Source organism: Cryptomeria japonica, chromosome 11, assembly GCF_030272615.1.
Source record: "Cryptomeria japonica chromosome 11, Sugi_1.0, whole genome shotgun sequence".
Classification (NCBI taxonomy): domain Eukaryota; kingdom Viridiplantae; phylum Streptophyta; class Pinopsida; order Cupressales; family Cupressaceae; genus Cryptomeria; species Cryptomeria japonica.
In genome coordinates this window covers 525,708,827-525,732,608 of record NC_081415.1, presented here as the reverse complement: position 1 = coordinate 525,732,608, position 23,782 = coordinate 525,708,827, and the positions used below count along the sequence as shown (strand labels likewise).

Here is a 23,782-nt window from a genome sequence, read left to right as displayed (position 1 = left end):
TCATATCATGATCTATACAATCAATGTAATGGCTCGACGACATACAAGCTCAGATGGAATTGTATGAGATGTCATTGATACTTGTTTTGACAGTATAATCATGATGACTTTAGCTTTTAGTTTTGTTTCGTTTATGAATATTTATGCACTCTGTAATATCTGGTTACTCCACCTACCCTTCAGGTTATTGTAGCCTTAGTAATCTCTTATATTGATACTAAAACAAACAATGGCACATGTGGTCCCAAAATAAGAGATGAATCAGGGTACAATAACCTTTATGAGAGGCTGATTTCAACAACAAGAATGGAAGGTTGAATTTAATTGTTGACAATTTATTGATAAGCAAGGATTTTTAGTGCTACTAACAATGGTATTGGCTGTAAGGTGTGTTAAGGTGCTCTTTTTTGCAAAATTAAGGAACACGGTTGCTTCTAAATGAGCTAGTAGGAGCAACAGTGCTCATTTGCAGGCATAATCTCGGTCTCTATGATTCATATGGCATGGTATACCTTAGCAAGGAAATCTAAAGAGGAATAGGTTTGATCTTCAACATATAGGATGTATTAAGGTTGATCTTAAGAAATTTTCATTATTTCCTAGAAATGTATGTAACCAAGAATGCATGTTTCTTGTAGAATAAAATTAGTTAGATAAAATATCAATTTGACTTTTCTGATCCATTAAAGGATCTGGGCTCGATCGAAGGTTTTCTTCCCTCCATTCTTTCCTACCGATGCCCACACAAAATGGAGGTGTAACATTCATTCTTTATAATAAAATTTCGGCTTCGTCCTTTTATCGATAAGAAAACAAAAAAAAACAAAAAAAACAAATAATTAATATAAAAAAAATTCACAATAATATTATAATATAATTATAATATAATAATAATAATAATATAATAATTAAAATACAATATTATAAGAACCCTAATTTGTTTATCTATATCACCCTAACTTAATCTTAAATCTAATCATATCTCTAAATGAACTTAAACATAACCTAACACTAACTTTAAACATAATTACAACTTAACCATAATCCAAACTTAATTTTTGAATAGTTGACAAATCTTTATTCGCATTTTTAGGATTAATTCAATAAATTAGAAATATGACTTCGAATATTTAATTTTGGTAGATTACTTTTTTTCTTTAGCTTGCAATTTTTCATTAGAATAATATTTAAATGATATAATATAATTAGCTAAAAATTTAACCTAAGACTTATCTAACACCAATTTTAAAGATAACCCTAACTTAACCCTAATCTTATCTCTAAATGAATTATAAATTAAATTATAATAATTTATTAAATAAGTTAAAAAATTTAATTTAGTCTAAATCTTTCACAACTCTTAAAAATATATATAATATTATAATATATCTTACTATTTATAATACAATTTCATTTCTCAAAATAAAAATAAAAATCAAATTACAATACATATAATTTTAATTTACAATACGTATATTTCAATTTCAATTATAATTCAAATGATATTTGACTATTTCTATTTCTAAATTAAGACACATACTTCCACTTGTTTTCCTTCACACCTAGGTAGTAGTGGTGTTCAAGCTCATTCCAAAATTTGGGCATTGCGCTGTTACATTATAAAATATATTTTTCCCTCCACTTACAAAGTTCAAAATTTTCCTCTATGAGAAAAACCATAATTTTTCCATCGATCGGAAATGAATTATCAAAGAATTTACAGAGACATGGAAGAAGTGCGTCGAAGACTAGATCGCTGGGAGTCCACCTGCATCCATTCCTTGGAACGCTGTAAATACACAGCTCGCGATATTGCTCATTATATAGGTTTTTAAAACTTTTCTCCCTTTGCGTTTCATCGTTTCAAGACAAAAAGTACAGCAATGGTGCATAAGATATGGCTTCCACAAAATCTATTTCGTTTCTTTTCTAGATGTTCACAAGTGACGATCTTTCCTTTTTTTTCTATTGCTCTTTTACAGGAAAGATTAAAGAACTTGAAACACTTAATGGCAAGTTGGAGCAGACTTATCTTCACACAAAGGCGGGTAAGTTAAAATTTGTAACATGCCATCCTCTTACCCTAGTTTTTCACCATTGCAATTCAGCTAAGATTATGTTACAGGGATTTTTACCCAGAGACTTCTCTATTGGCCTACTTAACTCATTTATGCTCATTAATATGGTTTCTCTTTGTCCTCTGATTCAATGGTTTGGGTATTGGAAATTTGTCAGCTCCATCGTGTTGCCTGCCATTCAAGTACTTCTTTGTCCCAGCTGAAGAGACACTGGAAAATAATATGAGACTTGGAAAATTTTTTGAATGCATTTTAGGCTATTACACATTCCACTAGTGAATTCATTTAGCTGTTATACAGGCTCACCGGGGTGCCGTTCCGGCAGAATGCTAGTCTTGAGAACATTAGGCAGAATAAATTACTCCTTAGATCTTTGAATTTATAAAACAAAATTATGCAATGGTCCCATGGAGGAGCTGTTATGTTATAAGGGTTTTCCATGTGGGTGCTACCAATAAATCTTAGAAGTTATTTTGTATTAAAATTGTGAAATGTGTTGAGACATGGACCAGTTAGGACTCAAACCTATGACCTTCCATACACTGCTAGAGTGCTCTACCACCCCTCTTGGACCAGTCATCATCGGTCCGGGTGTGGCTTATTTCCAACACGAACACCCCTCCTTAAGCCATACCTCTCGTGTGCTTGGGGCTCCTAGGCTGGACCTAGCTCTGATACCATGTTGAAACATGGACCAGCTAGGACTCGAACCTAGGACCTTCCATACGCTGCTAGAGTGTTCTACCACTGAGCTACTGGCCCCTCTTGGACCAGTCCATCGTCGGTCCGGGTGTGGCTTATTTCTAACACGAACAAAATGTGCTTAACTATTGAGTGCTGATCAGCAAAATCTCTATCAGCAAGTTTTTTATGGAAATCAAATTTGTAAAAATATTCCTATTAAGCATGAAACTAGACATTAATTGCCAATTGAAGAAAATTATGTTTACTTGTTCCTGTAAATATCCAGCCCCTGCTTCCTCTACGCCAGATCAAAATGTGCAACCAAGAAATTAGGTACACATGTAGGAACCAGAATTAAATCTATATGATATTAGAAAATACATTTGCAAGTGATACCAATTCACACACAAAAGTACATTATATTTAGGTTGATTTTAGAATGTCAAATATGGGCTTATATTTTCAAAATAGATGGCTTTAGAATGTCTCTAAAGTTTCTATTGATTGCCGACTTGTTTGTTTTGCAGTGAATGGAAACAAACGTGAGCAATGGCTGGTTAATGCTGAGTCACTTTCTTCCACTAAGTCCACAATTGAAGACCTTAAGAAGATGAAGCAAGAATTGAGTGCAAGGAGGTGTGAGCGTGAAATGATAATATCTGATCAGTTGACTGGTATGTGTTTTAAAATTTTGCTTTTATTTGCAAATTTATTAAAATGAAAGAGCTAGGGAGCTCTAATTGAATGGTTACTAATGCACAATACCTGCTGGAAGTTCTGAAAATGGTGTTGCAAGATAAATGAGCTTGATTGTGGGGAAAACAACATGGGTAAGCACACTTAAACTGGAATAGTATTGGGATAGGTGACCTTCCAAGATTTCCTAGTACTTCACTCTTGTGAACATCACCTAGATGCATTGTTACCAAGAGATGGTGACATATATTCGTATGGGAGACAATATTGATACACCATTTTCAAAAAAAGTTGGAGATGGGCATTGCAAGATGCCATATATATTTTTGGTTTTTTTTGTTAGGCAAGTACTGCCAAGGGGATACCTCCTGTTGAATACAAATTCAACAAAAATCCCTTATAGGAGGGTTTACATAATTATCAAAGCACGGTGAAAAAAAGGACATACCCTTCTTTAGTTCCTCTAAATTTTCTATATGATTGGGGCCAAGAAGGCCCAGATTGTTTGACAACAACTTTCATAGAGCTTTGTATGTTTTAGAGATAAGCCTTGAAGTTAGGGCACTGAGGCATTCTTCATTTTGTCATTGTTCCAAAATGCCTGACGATTGAAGATACTATTGATTTCTCTGCATGAGTGCTTGCTGTCATAGTTAGAGATTGTTTCGTAGGGACACCTTATTAAATCAGTCCTTAACCACGCATGGGCCAATAGTTTGGCATACATCCTCCAACCAAATAAGTCGAGATCACTCAAGCCTATATTTGGGCCTTATCTGATATGGCACTTTTTGATGCTGTATCCTGTTTAGTAGTAACATTCAATATTATAAAAAAAATAACCATAAAAAACTGATTTCTCTCTCCTTGTTTCTCTGTCTGTCTTACACACACATATTTAAATCACTAAAGACAGAGAATTATCAATTTACTTTTTAACTGAAGTTTAAAAATCAAAATGGTTATAAAGAAATATGTTTAATTTATGTTCTAATACCTTTAGATATATGCATTACTGAATATATGTATATTTTTATAATTGTTGTATCTAGCTGTATCTGTATTTGGGAATCTTGAAAATTTGTTGTATTTCTATTATATCCAATATGGTATCCATTTCCATGCAACTCGGCCATCAACTAACAAAATGACAATAAAGTGGCAGCTTGTTGTTGTACTTATTTTTCTTCCCTTGTGTAAATTTACAAGCCCAACTATAAACCTGCCATAACTGCTGTAAACCTCAGTGCAGAAAAACATTTATTCTGAATTTAATAAACAAAAGTCTAGATTGATATCTTTTTCCAGTCTGTTATGAAAACTAAAACAAACAATCTTTGTGCGAATGTCTAATTGTCTAAAATGGATAAAGCAATCTTAATATTACTGAAATATCTATTCATGGAGTACACCGAAGAGAAGAGAACTATCTTGATGAGGTACAAGTTACAATAGAGGCCAGGAGAATCTAATAGCACAATATGGTTGCTACATTTGTGCCAGACACAATTATGGTAGATCTTGCACAAAAATCCTTCCCACCAAAAACAGGCTTTTGAAAATGATAGGGACTGCGATTCAACAAAGTTGAGCTTTTAAAAGCCAAGGAAGCTACTGTTCACCATTGGTATATATACATACATATACACATACATACATACATACATATGTATATATACATACATACACATGTAACATATGCATATATACATATACATACATGTATGTATGTATGTAGCTCAAAACTAGAATTAAGTTTAGAATGTCATATGCCAATACTTAATGTCATATGCCAATACTTATGCTAAACAAAACCATTACAAATTTAAAATTTTGAAACATAATATACTAATTTAAATTCTGAGCTCACTAATCAGCACTGTAGATCTTAAGAAATCAAAAAGATCAAACTAGAATCACAAAATATTTCAAAAACATTTTGGCATCTAAAAACACGAACCCTGGACGCACCCACAGGAGAAACGTTTCAGAATCTGATTCCGGTACGTTTCGGACCTGAAATCGCCAGAAAAATCCCATGATTTAGCAACTTAGACTAAAAGTATAGTGTATCCAGTTCACAAAGAGCATTTAATGGCACCATTTACACTCTGACATTTGGATTTTAGGGAAATTGATTATGATTATGACTTTGGGTTTAATCTTTATGATTATGTGGCCTTTTACAAACATTCTGAGTCACATTCTTCTTTCTTGTTTGAAAAAACATTGACAATGCTAGGAGACAGTGATAAGCCTGATGTTGGATTCAAGAGAGGGCAAAAGGAGGCTGTGGCATGGTACAATAGAGCACTTGGCTTTCGTATTGAATCTGGACATGGTGAGAGACTTAAAACTGATTTTATAATATATCTTTATACACCAGCAATTTTCCTTTCTGAGCATTTTCACGTCAGTAACATCTTGATTATGGAGTAATTTTTTGTCTGTCTGCTTCAGGCATTAAATTCATATTTGTCAATGTTGATCAAATATGTCCAGATCGTGAGTTTTCATTCAGCATCCGTCATTGCAGAAGTAACGACTGCTACAGCTGTATGTTGATACTAATTGCAGTTAATTGTTTCTATAGTGTAAGCTAGTCTTTTCTTAAAAAAGCACAATTTAATGTCGAAGAGGATTTTCTTATTACTTGCTTTTGATCCATTTTTCTCTTCTTAATATTAATTAATTTTAATGATATAATAATACCTTGTTGTACAAGCAGTATTGGATTGTGACCCCATCTTTGAAGGTACTGAAGAATTACTTGATGAGTTGAATCGGACTAATGATCTTTTCAAATTTGTAAGGGTTATGAGGGGAAAGTTTCAAGAACACTCATCGAAGGGTATGTTGATCTAGCTATCACCTACGAGTATATTTTAGTATTTAATACATTTTATGATAAACAGAAGGTTTTATTTTGTCTGGCAAGGGTACAAGCAGCCAGCTTCAAACATTAAAGCTTAAAAAGGTTAAAAAACAGACATATACTCTTTTCACAAATAGGCAAGGATATTAAGATGTACGTCAGGATTGTAGCATAGTTGAAATGATGAAGTCGTGCAGCCACTGTACTTCATCAATGTTTGCTTGTGTTGGGACTTTGCATTGAGCCTGTCAGCTGTACTTTTTGTTTACATTGTTATCTGATGAGGTGACATTAGTTTTTCAGGAGCTATCCGCAAAGATACATCATGTGAATGATCTAGCAATATGAAACATTCTATTTGACGTCTTTACTTTTTTCTTTGTGAGGGGTTGTTTAGGTTCCTTTTGGGACTTTGCATTGTGTCCGTCAACTGTACTTTTTGTTTACATTGTTACCTGATGAGCTGACACTAGTTTTGTAGGAGCTATCTGCAAAGATACATCCTGTGAATGACTCTAGCAATATGAAAAATTATGTTTGACATCTTTACTTTTTTCTTTGTGAGGGGTTTAAGTTTCTTAAGTCAAAGCTTAGCTGTTTCTTTGTGATTGGATGTGTGCTTTGCCTACCTATGATGACAACATTTGTTAGCTTTTCAAAGGTGTTGCATGTCTGCTGTTCTCCTGCAGCTTGGCACTGAAAGTTCCTAGTTCTAGTTTTTTTTTTGTTGTTGTTTCTTTGTGTTGACCACTGGACTCTTCTACAATTTCTAGCTTTTTTTATATTTAGAGGCATTCTAAATTCATGAAGATAAGTTGTTTTTGTTTCTAGAATAAAGCATTTTGTCTGCTAATTTTTTCACCTTTTGCAAAGCCCAGAAGATAATCTAGTCTATAAAAGAGATCCTGGGCGCATAACTTAGAAGCAAGAATAAATGTAGAATACAAAAGAAAATCAGTGTTTGAGTTTAATTCAGTTTCAGTATAATAAACAACAGTTATTAAGCATATTCTTTGTATTGGAAATCTGTCATGTTGTCATCTCCTATGTGATGAAATAATGAATCAACTCGTTGTGCTAGTAGAGATTGAATGCCTATTCTAAGTAGCATTACCCTTCACACATTCCCTTGCTTCGTAACTTGAAGGAGGGTACTAAAATTGTTCTGTTTTGAATATCTTGATGCTTGATAAATCATAATAAATTCGTTGTTTTAACCTTTTGGCTGCAATCTTTGTCATAACACTTTCTTGCTAGGATATTAGAAATATTACAGAGATAATATTGTCTGTGCAACTGCAGAGCTTTTGTAAAACTAACAGTGAATATGGCATTCTAGTCAAATCATACATATTTCTCAAACTCCGTAGAACTGAAGTCTTGCTCAGATGTAATACCAGTAACATATCAATATTCATGACCTCTCAGTTAATTTTATCATCTTTCCTTGGTTTAGTAATGACAAAATCTGACATGAAGCCTTGTTGTTTTTATCAGCTTTCTTGGCTTTAGTATGTAATGTCCCCAAATTATAAGTACCCAAATTTTGCCCTAATTGAGGTAGAGTGGGGTTTAGAGATACCTGTTACTTTGATTGAAACCCTGCAAGTAGGTTAGGAAATACACATAATCATAATTTATTAAATCGGTCTATTAATTAGAAAACACCAATCATACATATATAAAGCATAGTCCTAATTACAAGATTAAATTATGCTCGAGAGAATTCAATCATAGAAGGGCATAGGATAGGATGACTAAGAGGGGTGCCCTATAGACCCTCTACCCTAGGCCCAAGGGTGGACCTTATCCCCCCTTGGCCTTGTGGCATGTGCCATCCAAATGAGGTGGAATACCTAGTGAGGTATCCTATCACCGTTTTCCTCAACTTTACCACCATTATCCTATTCCTTATGATTAATGCATCTATTTACCAAGATAGAGAGTATGAGAGCTCTTTACAATAGGGTGCCTAGGAAGTCTAGGCAACACCCTTTGGCCTCATGGGACTTCCTCGTCTAATACCATGAGGTGGCATGCCTAGAAGATGACCCCAATAACGTTCCCCTACTTGTGAATCCCTCTCCTAAAGTCTTGGTTATGAACATTTAGAACATATGCAAGTACATATTTTTCGTTCTCTCTCTCTCTCTCTCTCTATATATATATATATATAACAATTATAAGGAAAATACACCATAAGATGAGAATATGCAAGATATGTACAAATGACACTTCTTGTATTATGTGTAAGGAATCTCATATGATTTGTAGTAAGTAACCGATCTGCAGAATGAAGTGTTTTTGTGAGATAAGATTTGATGGTTCCATGATCCTTCGTGGTTGCTTGGCACATTCTTTATATATCTCTTCTTTGGATCCAAAGGGTTGTGTCTCTTCCATGTGGTGGCTATTGTGGAAGAGTTGTATTTCTTCATAATTACTTGTTCCTTCATAACTATCGTTTAGGGATGTTTTATTCTGTTTTATCTAACTGTCCCATCATAACATATCTTGATTAATTTTACCTTTCAGAATTAGATGTAATCGCTATTGGTGAGGGTCGAAGGAATGCATTCAATGATCTTTACTTGGTTCGGTCTACTACAGAGTTTACAAATAATTACGATGGAGAGGAAATTGTGAAGTCTTACTTCCAATAAGGCAATTTCCCCATTCTTCCTTAATGCGGATGGGGACGTGTTGACGTGTATTTTATACACAATCATACACAGAATAAAATACCATTAGGCATCTTATCCTCTCTTGAGAAAATAGTCTCTAACTGCTGAAGATCTGCAAAAAGGATCAGTTAGGTGGACTCCAAGGTTCTTTTAGTGGGGTCTCCACGTGTGGACAAGCTTTTTTAGTGGTATGATGTGATTTGCTGTTTCCTTCAAGGCTTCTTACGGATTCAAAAGTTCGAAGGTTTTACTAATCTAAAAGGAATTTTCAAAAAAAAAGGAAAAGGACAGGGTTTGAGAGGTCTAATCTAGTCTAACCCTATGAATGACTTAGCATGAATGAGATTTGGCAAGACTCAACCAACTTCAATTTTGCCATAAGATAACAACTCAATTGAAATTGGTGCGATCTTCTAAGGTAATAATGGTGTTCAATGCATCAAAGACCAAGGACACTACTACGAAGGTACATATCCTAGATGCGAAAATGCTTGAAGGTTAAGGACTCAAAATGTTTTCCAGTTGACCACGCAAGGCGTTCCTACAATCAGCAAGAAGCTAGTGGTTTGGATTGCGAATCCTACCAAATATCAAATCTCATACTTAGTCTTTCAAATTAACAAACTACTTTGATTGAGCGTGATTCAAGTACATCCAACAACCATGAAGATAACTTAAGAAATTTGCAACAAAACACCATAACTTCAATATTTTATTGATTTCCAAGTCATCATATACAACAATTGCTTGAACTTCTCTCTTCAAGACTCAATCTTGCTACAAAATAAAAATTGCTTACAACTTCAACTCTATTCTCTATTTCTCTATTGACTATTCTAATACAAATGAAATGAAAAATGGGGGTATAAATAGCATCCCCAATTACAATGAAAGGTCCAGATTGAAAGTAAATCAATGGACAAGATCATGACACCTAAACCCTAATTAGGGTTTGTTACAAATGACCTCCTTTTTACTGAACAATATTAAATGCATAGCCAAATATTAAATTTGGCACAAAAATCTAGGAGGTATCAGCGAATGAGAAATAAGATGTCATGTCATCTGTAACAACCTTTCATCTAGAATCTTATTCCCTTTCCAATTTTCTTTCTTAGCATATGCAATGAATTTTGTCACAATTCCTTCGATTTCTGTGCTTGGAATCTCGGGAAGATTCTTGATACTCTCTTCTAAGTGGATAACCTGATCAAATGCATCTAGAAGAGCTGTGTCCCAGGTAGGTTCAAGTTCCTTCGTTCTATCAATCAGGAGCATGGTGGCATACATCTGATCATACTATTCATCTGTAACATCTGCGTCCTTGCGAAAGATGATCTTGATTCTATTCTCAAATTCTTGTAAATCCACATCTGTCTCGATCTCGATCCTTCTGCCAAGAATGGTACGAAGTACCTCAAATACTCTGTCCTGGATCGGATTGATCACCTCCTCAACTTGACCACATCTAATACTGATGTCCTCGAAGAGAACACTCTTTATATGGAGTAAGGTCGACCACTGAAACAAACTGTGAGAATCGCCTTCCAAGATCTTCTCTTGTGCTAAAATTCTTCTGGATGTATGTCTTATAACTTTCAAGACAGGAATGACAACGTCCTTGGTGTGGGCAAATGCAGCTACTGTCGCCATCAGTCTGTGGATTATCTCAAGGACTTGGATAGCCTGGTGGGTGATCTTCGACATCCTTGTAATAAACTCAATGGCCACCGTGTGAGATCTATCCATCCAATTACATGTACGCTGGACCATATTCCTGAATCTTTCTGCTTCATTGATTGATTGAAGGGGCAATGCCTGCAATGGTGACCTAACTGGATCCTGACGTCCCAAAGGTTCATTGATGTGACTGAAATATGTTCTCCATGCACCGACCTCTTTCTCAAGCTTTCTATTCTTTTCTACTTCTTCTCTGAACTTATCCTTCAATGCCTCAAATGTGTCGGTGGCATCATCTAAAGTCTGCTCTGCTGTGGATGGTCCTAACTCAATAGTCTGTATATGATAGTCCTCTGCTAGGATCTCACCCTCATATTTGTCTGCTGCCGGTGTAGCTATCTGTAGTTTTCTAGATCCAGTCTCATCTCGAATCATCTTGGACATCTTTGTAGCCTCCTTCTTCTCTGTTGTCATATGTGAACGTCCAACAAGGCTCTCTAGATCGATTGCACTGTCCTCGTCCTCGATTACGATCACCTTAGTCAATCTTTCCTTCAACCAATCTGGGATATTTGATCTTGTCTCTTGAACTTGAATTTCTTTGTGTACTACTTCTTCTTGTCTGGGAGGAGATGTTACTTCATTATCTTCTTCTAAATCATAGTCTTGGAGAGATCCATCGGATGAAACATGCTGTGCCTGTTCTTCCTCCTGCCTGTCATTCTGTACCATTGATTCCATGGATTCTTCCACTCGAACTGTTCTATCCTCTGGCCTGGAAGAAATACCTGGTGTCTGATCTTTGTTGGCACCTTGCTTTTTCTTGGAAGGCTCTTTCTTTTCTGATCTTTCCTTTCTCTTTGAACCTCTCGAATGGAGATTGCCCTCACTGGCACATCGAAGGTTACCTTCACCTGAATTCCTAGGATTAGGATTGCCTTCACTAACACTGGCTCCTCCTTCGGCTGGCTTTTCTTCCAAAGTAAAAGACATGGCTATGCCTTGTTCTCTCAACTTCTGGTGCTAAACATCTACCCATCTGCGAGTACAAGACAAGACTGGTGCCATCAATTCATCTAAATCCACGGCCTCGGGCTCATTCCAATTCAAACTTATTGTCTTGCTTTCTCTATCATATGAAGATTGGATGTGCCTGCCGTTGTCCTGAGCTTGGTCGGCTACTCTGTAAATCTTACATTTCCTGATGAAATCCAGAGGCAATCTAGAATGTATCTTACGTTTCACTTCGAGATCATCTAGGAGATTCATCATAAAATCTTCAATCTGGTACTCATGTCTAAATCTTCTACCGACTGTCTCCTCTAAATGTCCATGAGGATCAAAACTATTCCTCCAAGCAAAAGATGAAAAAGGATACAAGGCTAACTCCCTCTCTGCATCATCCATGGCTGAGACATTGGGACATACCTCAACCGAATTACCCAAAATAATAGGTACCTGAACTCCATTCTGATGTCGGTGTCTGAATGCCTTCACATATGCTGCCAACTGCCTTGTTACTTCAAGTAACACAATTCTATCTGTCGGATACCTTGGCAACATGTATGGAGGTAAAGGACATCCATACACTCTGATGTAAGTGAACTTGGGAAACTGAATGAACCAAGCACCGTACCTCTTGATGAATTCCTGGGCATCCTGAGATAATCTGTTGTGAATCCCTCCTTGCAACGTCCTTGTGATGTTCATCGTGAAAGTATCATTGATTAACTTGTAGTTCTTCCCTGGTGGATGATGCAAGTAGGTATAGGATTCGCAAACTCTGACCTCACCGGGTCCTCTTCCAATCACTCCTCTGTGAGGTAGTCCTGCGTACTCAACGCTCCTGATTAAGGCATAGATGACGTATGAACTCATGTGGAAGGACTTAGTAGCCCTGAGTTTTCTCAACTGTACGTCTAAGCAATGGCTAATTATCCTAGCCCAATGTATTGTACCCTTCCCTTGAACAATCACCTGGATGAAGTAAAACATCCATTTCTCAAAATAGAAGGCATGAGGTGCTCCTGTAACTCTGTTGAGCATGGTGATCAAATCTCTGTACTCCTCTTGGAAATCGATCCGGTGTGGTGTGTTCGGTACTTTGCTCAGACGGGGACGACTCTTGAGTAGCCAGTTCTTGTTGATTATGCTTAGACAAGCATCTGGATCATCGTCGTACACTGATCTGGCTCCTTCAATGCTCTTGTATATCATGTCCCTGTGCTCTGGAAGATGGAAGGCTTCACTTATGGCCTCCTCTGAAAGGTACGCCAAAATGTTTCCCTCATTGGACACAATTGTCCTGGACTGTGGATTGTAATGACGGGCACACTCGATCATCAACTCGTGACACTGAATGGCTGGAGGAAAACCGGCCGCCTTAATGATGCCACTTTCTATTATTCTCCGGGCGACAGGTGATGGCTTGCCGATGTAAGGGACCTCTCGGAACTTCTTCGTGCTAAAGTTCCCCAAGTTTGTATCTCCAATGTTGCTCCACTTGGACACGATCTTGGTCTCCACTTCTTCGGTCTTCTGATCTTCTTTCATGAGGGCCGAGCGACTGGTGGATGCTCCCGCCTTTGGGGTCGCCATACCTACACAACATTTCATTATAAGAAATAGATTTTGCAATAAATAACGTAAATAAGAGAGATAGATTTTAGGAAACCTCATGATAAGTCCCTAGAGTTATCATGTCCTAAAATACAACGATTGAGCTAAGAGATTTAAAGAATCAAAATTTCAAAATTTGAAATATGACGATGAATGAATAAAACAATAACAATAAATCGCCATACCTCGATAGAGAGCTAACTCTAGAATGCAAAAAAAACAAAATTCGCCTAGGCACAATTGAGGTATAAAGATAATCTTCAATATGATCCCCTCAAAATTGACTTCGCCACCTCTGGAGAGAATGTGATTTTCAATTTCGCATTAATAAATCACCAAGTCTTTAGCAAGTTCGCCTTAGGCGTGGTCTTGGATGGATCTTCAAATTCGTACTTCGGCGTGGTCTTCAAGTTCGCCTTGGACGTGGTTTCAAATAAACCTTGAAACTCGCACCACCTTTGGTTTGGAATCACACCACCTTTGATAGCTAAGCGCACCACCCTTGGATGAATGAAACTTGCGCCACCTTGGATGATATTCGCACTATCTTTGAACACACTTAACACTTCCCTTCGTCTTCCTTAATTCGCATGTAGAGAGGTAAAATAATGATGTGAAAATAACAGTTTTAACCCCCCTATATATATAGCTCCCATCGATTTATCTCTTTGGCCGACTTGATGAAATATAACAATTTTAAACGATTTTTAAATGATTTGCAATGACATAACAAGGCCGACCTCCATAAATGAGCGCTCCAATCGATTTCTTTTTATATTAATTAATTAATTATTAATGCCTTGCGTTTTTATTTGCAAATTTCGATTTTAATAAAGGCAAAAATAACTAATAAAGATTTACGCCATATTAAATGCCAATTTAAATAAGATTTTCAATTTTTAAATCGATTTAGCATTTAAGGAAATCCGAATTGTTTAATTTGGCGCCAAAAATATGAAAATAAAAGGGACGTACCTCATCGCTCTGGTCCCTTGGAGAGGGACAGGAGCGATTCATGATTTTGGTCTAGATTCTTGCGTTTTTAACGTTCAATTCCTTCATTTTCACGTCCCAAATCAATCATTTGGTGGTCCTTCTAACTTGGATCTCTTCTTTGTGCGAGCAAGTGCGTCCCATGACCATTATCGCCCTGGTCCCTTGGAGAGGGACAGGAGCGATCTCCATGTTTTTGCATTCACCTTGCGTCCTTTGACCTTCGAAATATCATTGCTTGTGTCCTTAGCGCTTATTTCCACTTGCTTTTGCAAGGTACCTTCGATGTTATAAGGATCATCGCCCTTGTCCCTTGGAGAGGGACAGGAGCGATCCACATGTTTTCCTTGGTCTTGGCGATTTTAAACTTCGATCTCTTTTGCAATGTCTTTCAAACGTTGTCCTTCGCACTTCCTAACCTCATTTCGCCTTGATCTTTGAAGGAACGGGAGTGTTCTAATAGTATCGCCTTGGTCCTTGTCCAAAGGACAGGAGCGATCTTGATTTTTTCACGTTCAATATGCATTTTTGACCTTCGATCCTTCATTGTGATGTTTTCCAAACGCCGTCCTTTGTCTTGCTTAACTTCGCCTTGCTTCGATTTTGGAGGAATATGAGCGCTTTTGATAGGATCGCCCTGGTCCTTGTCCAAAGGACAGGAGCGATGTGGGGCCTTTACACCATTTGGCGATGTTTGGACGTTCAAAACTCTTGCAAATTATCTTCAAACGATGTCCTGGAGCATATGTAACCTTGTGTACCCTTGTCTTTACGTAAATCTCGCATGGATTAATCTAATATATCAATATCGCTCTAGTCCCTTCCTGAGGGACAGGAGCGAAGTTCATCATAACATGCTTGATCTTGTTTGTACCAACTCGCAATTATCTTCATTGCGTGGAATGATGTCCTTTCGACCCTCTTGGTAACTTAAAACTTGTTTGCCTTTTGAAATTTACGCCATTATGTAAATATCGCTTTGGTCCCTTGCCAAAGGACAGGAGCGATCTGGGTTATAGAGTGCAAATCCTTCCATGTGATGACCCTTGCGACGTTGCGTTTGATGGAAATGCCTTGAGATGTCCTCGCCACCTTTTGTCCTGGCTTGGATCGGTCTTGAACCTTGGAGGGACGACCTTGAACTTGAGAGGGACGTATCTTCACCATTGTATCGCCCTGGTCCCTTGGAGAGGGACAGGAGCGATCCTTCCCTTGTGGCCTTCATCTTACTTTGCCATGCTCTAAGTTTATATTCAACGGACTCGTCCTTCTTCCCTCCATTCGTTCATGCCTTGACATCATTTGTAACTTTGCAAGAAAAGCAATTATATCAAAAATCGCTCTGGTCCCTTCCTGAGGGACAGGAGCGAACTAGGCATTTAGCACTGTTATGGACGTCCCAAAAATCTTCAATTTATATTCAATGCATTCATCTCATGCTTTCCCTTGTTTTTGAACGTAAACTTGCCTTGACCCTTGTCTGGATTTTGCAAAATGGAGGAAATCGCTCTGGTCCCTGGGAGAGGGACGAGAGCTACAAGGTACCTCGCCCTGGTCCCTTGGAGAGGGACAGGAGCGATTTAGTCAATATAGGTCATTTTCCTTCATTTTTTGCATCTCAAATTATATTCATTTGGCAAAGTATCTTCCTTCGGACGTCCTCCAATTGCTAAGTCATCAAAATCTTGCACGGACAAGGTGAAATTTGAATTGTAGCTCCGGTCCTTCACTGAGGGACAGGAGCGATTTTCCTCCTGGAGGCATTTCTGTGCTCATGAAAATCTTCAATTTATATTCGAACGAAAGATCTTGTCGTTCTCCATCACTTCAAACGTAAACTTCGTCTGGACTCTGCAAGGACAATGAGATATTTGGAAATGAGCTCCCGTCCTTCACTGAGGGACAGGAGCGATTTTGCTCCTACAGGCCAAAATAACAAGATTTTTCACATTTTAACACTTCACGAGGCGAAAACAAATCAATTCCAATGCCCAGGATCAAACTTCAAAAAAGTCAAAATTTGGTCAAAATATTCAATCAGACAAAAATTCACATTGACGGTCATCATTTAGACAAGTTTAAGCTCTGCATGAACATTCCAATTGAAAATTAGACCATTTTGGCGAATTCATTGCATTCAAAATTTTGCATTCTAGGAAAGAAGCTCAAAAAGCTCTCAAAAATGACTGGATTTTGGCTTGAAAAGGCAAAATTTAAAACCCTAAGGCTTGGCCCTAAATCCAGACGACTAACTAACTAACAAAACCCTAAAAACGAAAGCGAAAACGAGCGAGAAAAAAAAAGAAAAGAAAGCAAAAGAGGGGGTCCCCATTTGCGATGGGGCGATGTGTGAAATGGTCACAACAGGACGTCATGGTGAGGACATGACAAATGTCTTCTAAAATATCAATTTGAATCCTTTGATGATTGCCCTTCTTGATTGTTCCTTCTTGGAATGATTGGTATACTGTATAACTATATATATCTCCCAATCGATGTTGGAGGGTTGTTTCCTTTCCACGATTGAATGAATGATTGTTTTTAATCACGTCCACGAGGCCAAGCAGCCTATGGGAACCACAGATAGCCAACAAAGAAAAACCTTTACACCCAAAACATGACACCTATATTTCCTTTTCTTTCTACATCTTGGATCTTCTACTATGTATCTTGACCAAAAAATCTGGAATTCTTATTATCTTCTCTTCTTCGAACAAATTACCCAAGCTGTTCACTTTTAATGTCTCCATATAATTGATCCAGATATCCTTTTAGGCTGAACATTCCATGATGTAATGCCATTTTGTCTCAACCGCTTCTTGAGTGCAATATCTACACCTTCTGTCTACCCACCTCTCTTTAGGTATCATCCATCTTCCGGTCTCACATCTAAGTTGGTGCAAACTTATTCTTATCTGAGCGATTAGCATTTTTGCTTTCCATTTTATTTCCATTCCATAGTAGGTCTTTTGTGTATGGTCATATGTAGGGTTAAAATGTTTGATATAGTATTCTTTTTTCCTCCCAAGTGGTCCTTTCTACATGTTTTCTTTGAATTTTCCTTGCACATGCTTTTTTATTTCCCATTGTTATTTGGACATTCACTTATGCTAATACTCCACTTGTTCATCCATTTGCTGTTTTGTTTCATCCACATGCTCTTCCTTCTATGTAATTTTTCACTAGCTGCCATTTTTGGCCAGCGATGAGACTCCATGTTATCTAATCTTCTTAGATAGCTTAACAACTGAAATGTAGCTAACATTTTAATGGGGAAAGCCCCGGCCTCTGCTAGGACAATCTCATATGGAACGGTAGATTTAATCTTGAGGCTACTTGTGATTAAATGTTTTTGTAATCTCTCTATCTGTCTCCACTTTCTTATTGAGGTGTTGCTACCCCAAATTTCACATCCGTATAGTACCACTAGAACTACTAAAAGCCCAAAAAGAGTTTTCTTTGTCTTCCAATCCCATAGCTCAGCGCTTCTGCATCTATTTTGCAATGAGTATAAAGCTTTCCATTCCTCCTGTATCCTTTTTGCTCTACATGTTTCCCAACTGAGTTTGTTGTGGAAATCAAGTCCAAGGTACTTATATTCATTGACCACCTGTAAGGGGCTACCTTAAAAAACAAATTCCCTATGAACCTTCTTTCTCTCAAAGTAAAAATCATGATCTTAGTTTTGCTAGTGTTCACTTGTATCCCCACTTGAAGTGTTTCTTTAAATCTTGTGTTGTTTTTGCCATTAGAATAAGATCATCAGCACACAAAAGCAGCTTTATAACATAACTAGTCAAGTAAATCCCTCCACCACCAAACTTATTGATCCACTCCTCTAGTTTGTCAAAGTATATCCCAAATAAAGTAGGGGATAATGGGCATCCCTGCTTGACCTCGATATCACTTCCAAAACATTTTGAAAATCCCTGTTTGGTTCGAATTTTGGCCCAGACTTGTTCATACAGCCTATGAATAGCAGCTCTATACTGTTTTGGAATTTCCAATTCTTCCATCCTACTCCACAGTTTGCTCCTAGGTACCATGTAAAAAGCTTTCTTGAAGTCAACAAAGCAGCAAAATACCTCCTCTCTCTGTTTATCCCAAACTTTCTCAATCAAGTGTCTAAGTGTCATGCAATGATCAATAGTAGAATGCTTTGGTCTGAAGCCCGCTTACCCTTTCGCCCTCTTTCCCTCCTTTCCAACCCAAACACTGATCTGTTTTTCTATCATGCTTCCAAAAAGTTTACCAAAAAGAGGATTGATCATTATAGTGTAGTAGTTTGAAGGGTTGTTGATGTCACCACTTTTGAGCAGAGGGATGACAACACTAGTTGTCCAATTTGCCAGAAACCCATACCGAATGACTTCATTGAATATTCTTTTAATATGAGGCGTGAGGGCCTCCAAGCCCCATTTTAAGTGTTCTGCTTGTAAACCATCTATGTCTTGAGCTTTACCTATTGCCAACTTCTTTATTCCTTCTTTAATGTTTTTTGGAGAGAAAAATTTAGTTCTTGAATTAATTATTGGAGGGCTGTCTTTATCTTATCCTCTCTCATATAGATGCTTTGCATACTCTTAACCATTCAAGATCCGTGATATTATTCTCTTTATTGATGTTTTGTTGTTGCAATTCTCTCCAAAATCCTCTTGGATTGTGCCTCCCAAGTGATATTAACTCCTTTCTTTTGGTTTGCATATATAATTCTTTTTTCAATTTGACCAACTTTACATATTCCCTGTTATTACCCCATATTTTAGCCATTTTCTTTGCTGCCTTGCAATCCTCATCATACGATGGGTTTGCTGGAAAGCTATTTTATTGCCTCTTTTAGGCCCAGACCTTTTGCAAGAATTGAGAGCCTTGAGAATATTAGAGGTCAGCATGGTGCTGTCTATAGTTTTCTTATTTGATTTGACCATCCCATTGGTTCCTGCTTCGTGCAACTGTTTTTCGAGTGTTGTTTAGAAGGTTTCTTGGTTTCCATGCGTCAAAAGGACTGCACCTTGAGTAGCCTCTTTCTTTTCATTATGTTGCATCATCTCTTGATGCTGAGAAGCATTTTGTATGGTAATCTTTACATGTATTGGATTGTGATCTGAATTCATTTCTATGGGACACTCCTAATCATCTCTTTACATGCATGCTGAGAATTATTACCCTTGCAAAAGTCGTGACTCTTAATAAATTGCCTTTTGTCTTTTAATTAATGAACTGCTGTTGTAATCTCACCCCATTAATGCTTATTAATGTGTATTATTAAAGCTTTATATAACACTTCATCTATTCGTTATATATTATTATCATATATGGGTCGTTGTAGATACTTCGATTTATGTATTAATTTTAGAGTTGTTGCCTACGTCCCTACTTTATGAAGATAATTACCACCTAATATATTAATTCCTTTGATCTGAGATCACAGAAAATCGTGAAGTCTTAATAAGACAATTTTTTACATCTGAACTTATCTCAAGGAAGACGTTATTAAGGTGGGGGCATGACATAGTAGTTGTAAAATCAGACGAGTTCCCTTTTTGGGTAGCTACAAAAGTTAGTATGATGGACTGTGTACTGCCTAATAACTGAGAGCTTGACATAAAAGCTAGATTGGGCATTTAAAATATTAACCGTGATTAGAGTTGTGCCAGAGATCTGAAACTGTATAAAACTTCATTTGGACTTGTGTCATTTTAAGCCTCTTCTGTATGCTGACATTGTGAGTTTTTAATTCTTCAACCAAGGCTGCATTGAAGTCTTCCATAATCACTACAGTAGAGGGATTTCAGGTTTGAAGAAAGTGCGCCAGTCTTTCTTTTAGAAACCTGCCATGCCTAAGGAGAGAGTTCTGATCTTGGGTTTCTTAGGATAATCTCTTTTTTAGAAGATGTTTATTTGTTTTCCAAACTGTGGTTTAAGCTTATTGGCAGCTCAATTATTTGTAGCCAGTTTCATTGTACTTCACCTTATATCAGATACTGTGGACTCCAACTAAATTCTTGCCTAGGATACTACTCACCCAGTTGTCATTGTTAAAGCAAGCTTACGATAGAGTTGATTATTCAACTCATCAGCTTTTACATATAGTTAGTTGATAATGGGGAGCTGGAGGGACAAAGTTCCAATCATTGAAGGCCTTGAGTTCTGTAGAATTGTTTCAAGCTATGCTTTCCTGTGAGCTCGAAATGGAACACGAGACAACAGTTTGTAATTTCTCTTAGCCATTGTTATTTTAACGGTTGTTAGTATTATAATGTTTTCCAATCCGTTTGGAGATTGCAGTGGCCATGCAATTTCTGATGTCCATGAAAATTTAATATAGTACATCTGAACATGCCTGCATTTATGTCTATTATGAAACATTATCCAATTGCCATTGCTAGTTTGAGTATATGATGCCTTGTACTTGGAAGGCTTCATTATCTTCATCATTAGTGTAACTAGGGATGCAATATGCAGGCATTATTTATTAATAATTTTCTCAATCCTCTTTGTGACGTGTGTTGACTTGTTAATTTCTTCCCTTGTCTTGATGGTATTACATATCAACAACAGGGTGAGGTGGTTGGCATGGTAAATGTCAAGAGTCTCCAGATCCATGCCATAGTTGGCTAGTGTGTAGGAGCATAGCATCTATTTCAAGGTATATAGGTCAATCCAATGTAGGGAATTTAGGTAATGATTTACTCTCTATTGTTACGAAAGTCCACAATCTTAAGGATACACAAGAATTTGATGTCTTGGAGTTATCATGTAAGTTACAAGTCCTTCCAATTGTCATATGGATGTCTTGGAGTTTTTCTATGAATTTAAGTTCATATTTATAGTAGTCATCAAATTTGCTTGGTGATAGTAGATTTCCTAGTATAAATTACAGATATGAATTTTTACTGAAAAGGCTACTATCAGCAAAGTGAACAAACAAAGCTCGTGGTTGTAAATATGGATTTAAAATCAAGAAGAAACCCTAAGACATCCATATGATAATTGGAGAAACTCTATCATTAGTTCGATTCAACTCTGTGCTTGTCTTGGACTATTTTTACATGCTTTCTCAAAGTTGACTTGAACATAGCCAATGCTTGCTGTCAATATTGAAGAATCTGATTCTACTAGCATTTTCCATGTGTTTAAAAGAGGACCTCCCTTGGCACCTTCTCATTGATCTTCCTTTTATTGTTAGAAGTAGTTTTTGAGCACATTAATAGCATGTTCCATCTAAGTAACATCTCCATTCTATATTTTCTTCATCTTTCTTGTTGCAGGCTCCAAATTATATATAGTTCTAAAATAATGCCAATGCCTTATATGACTTGTACTTTTATTTGAAATGGCTTTTACAGCCAATTGGGTTTGTATATGCCGTTATTCGCTTCAAGGTAGAGCTTGGTTTCAAGCTTGTTTTGGGAGCACTTGACTGTACAATAGTCACTAGAGGTGTACAAGTGCTGGGTATTATTGTAAGAGTTGGTATATAATGCTCTATACTATGCAAGATTTGGTTGAGGATTGTAGCCACCCAAGATCTAAGAACTTCTATGAAAGCATAAGAGATATCAGCTATAAGAGAATTATTCTATTTTATCAAAGGATGCAATGATAGATAGATTGAATAAATTGAGAATACAAAGGGAACTCCTTAGTTATATGGGCCAAGGTGAACATAGGATTGCACAAAATTATGACACGTCTTAATCTTATGACTTGGGACATAAAGTGATAACTCATTTATGTGTACCCTAAGTACACTTAAGTAACAAGTGTAAATAGGACCTAGGTGATGAATTAGCTAGGTAGGACACCCCTTTTACATCAACACCTCCCTTTTAATGCAACTTAGGGATTATGTACACAAATGCAAATGATGCAAAGATGATGATGGGTCTCAACTACTAGGCCATGTTAGGTACTGCTCATGTGTATTTTACGCACATACGAACACAAAATAAAATACCAAAGTATTTTTTACCCTCTCTTGAATAAAATCACCTTGTATGCTAAGATCACTAGAAGGTCATATGATGATTCCAAGGTTTCTACGGTCAGTTCTTGACATGTGGGTAACTCAATGGTTGATGTGAATTGCTGTTTTCACTTGGGGACTTACGTAATTTTTCAATATGGAGACTTCTCATGAATCAGATTTGGAATAGGAATGTTGACGACTTAGGATTTTGCAATGAAGCTCTCTGTCCTAATCCAACAAAGATTTAAAAAAAAAGGGGCAAAAAGAATAGGGTTTAGGAATTCTATTCTAAAGCCTAGAATGCAAGAAAAGGGGTGAATGATTCATTGGAATCCTACTAGGCAAGGTCCCATCATCAAGTTGAACAATTCGACACAAGCTTAGTGCAATCATCTAAGGTATATCTCCAAGATGTTCAAATCATTACCATCAAACATTGATACCATTCAAGTTAATGCATAACAATGAATGTATAACAATTGAAGTTAAGTGCACATAAAATTCCAGTTGACCACGCAAGGCACACTTACAATCAATAAGAGGCTAGTGGTATGGACTAAATGGATTCCACACAAATGCATTCAACAAATTATTTCATTCAATCTAACAATACTTCAAAGCAAATTCTAATCTAATTTGGAGGCAATGAGAACCTCAAATGCACACAACACTTAAACAAAAATCACCATCATGTCGAACAATGATTTATATTCAAATCTGTAGCATATAACTGACAATTCTCAAAAATCTCTCTTACAAATGAGAGGCAATGGGGTTTATATAGAGTCTCAAAAGAATGAATGACCAAGATTCATTTAAAATCAAGGGCCAAGATCATGCCAACAATGCCCTAAAGTTGCCCTAATTAGGGTTTACATAAAAAATGGAGCCACCAACACATGGCCCAATAAAATAATGCCTAATCATCAAGTAGGGAATCTTTTAGAAGATTATTCCAGCTTGCATCTCTTTCTCTCACAGCATATTCCAAGAATTTAGCCAATACAAAATCTAACTCCATGGAAATGCTAGGCAAAACATCTTGCTGCACATCAATCACATCCAATGCATCGGAACAAGCATCTAAAGTGTTCTCCCAATCTGGCATAAGCTTCAGCGAATTATGGACATGGATCAACAAGGAAACCAAATCATCCATTTGATTCTTCTTCAAAGAATTCAATTGATTGAAGTACATGAACTTCATTTTATCTCTTAATTCTGCTAAGTGTAGACCGTTGACATCACTGACATCTACTCCCAATAACTCTTCAATAGATGTAAGGATCTTTGACTGTATCTCTTGAATTGATCCTTCCATCTTTGCACAATCCTTGCGTGTGTGTTCATAATTGGATTTCTTCATGGCCAATGAACAATACCAGCCATTGAAATCATATCTGTCTCCATCATGCACAACAAATTCCCTGATCAATGTGGACATAGGAATCCTCTTCAAAAATCTAAGGTGGGGAATAGTCTTCTCCTGAATAGGTTGGAA

General features: G+C 36.9%; 1 protein-coding gene across 7 annotated transcripts in view; it reads left to right on the top strand.

Moving 5' to 3' along the window:
- The first annotated feature begins 1,589 nt into the window (after window positions 1–1,589).
- Window positions 1,590–23,782, top strand: part of LOC131047105 (kinetochore protein SPC25 homolog) — a 28,510-nt gene continuing 6,317 nt past the window's right edge. Inside the window, exons 1-7 of one of the 7 annotated variants that reach the window (XR_009106094.2) lie at window positions 1,590–1,827; window positions 1,983–2,048; window positions 3,290–3,436; window positions 5,701–5,799; window positions 5,919–6,052; window positions 6,214–6,309; window positions 6,397–6,811. Coding sequence is in view for 4 of the 7 variants with exons in the window: in XM_057980938.2 (XP_057836921.2) it covers window positions 1,701–1,827; window positions 1,983–2,048; window positions 3,290–3,436; window positions 5,701–5,799; window positions 5,919–6,014; window positions 6,187–6,309; window positions 6,397–6,431 (693 nt within the window). In the remaining 3 variants the exon portion in view is untranslated. Of the gene's footprint in view, window positions 1,828–1,982; window positions 2,049–3,289; window positions 3,437–5,700; window positions 5,800–5,918; window positions 6,053–6,186; window positions 6,310–6,396; window positions 6,812–23,782 lie in introns of those variants that run through there. The other 6 variants (XR_009106092.2, XM_057980939.2, XM_057980938.2 and 3 more) reach the window with 6 other exon arrangements.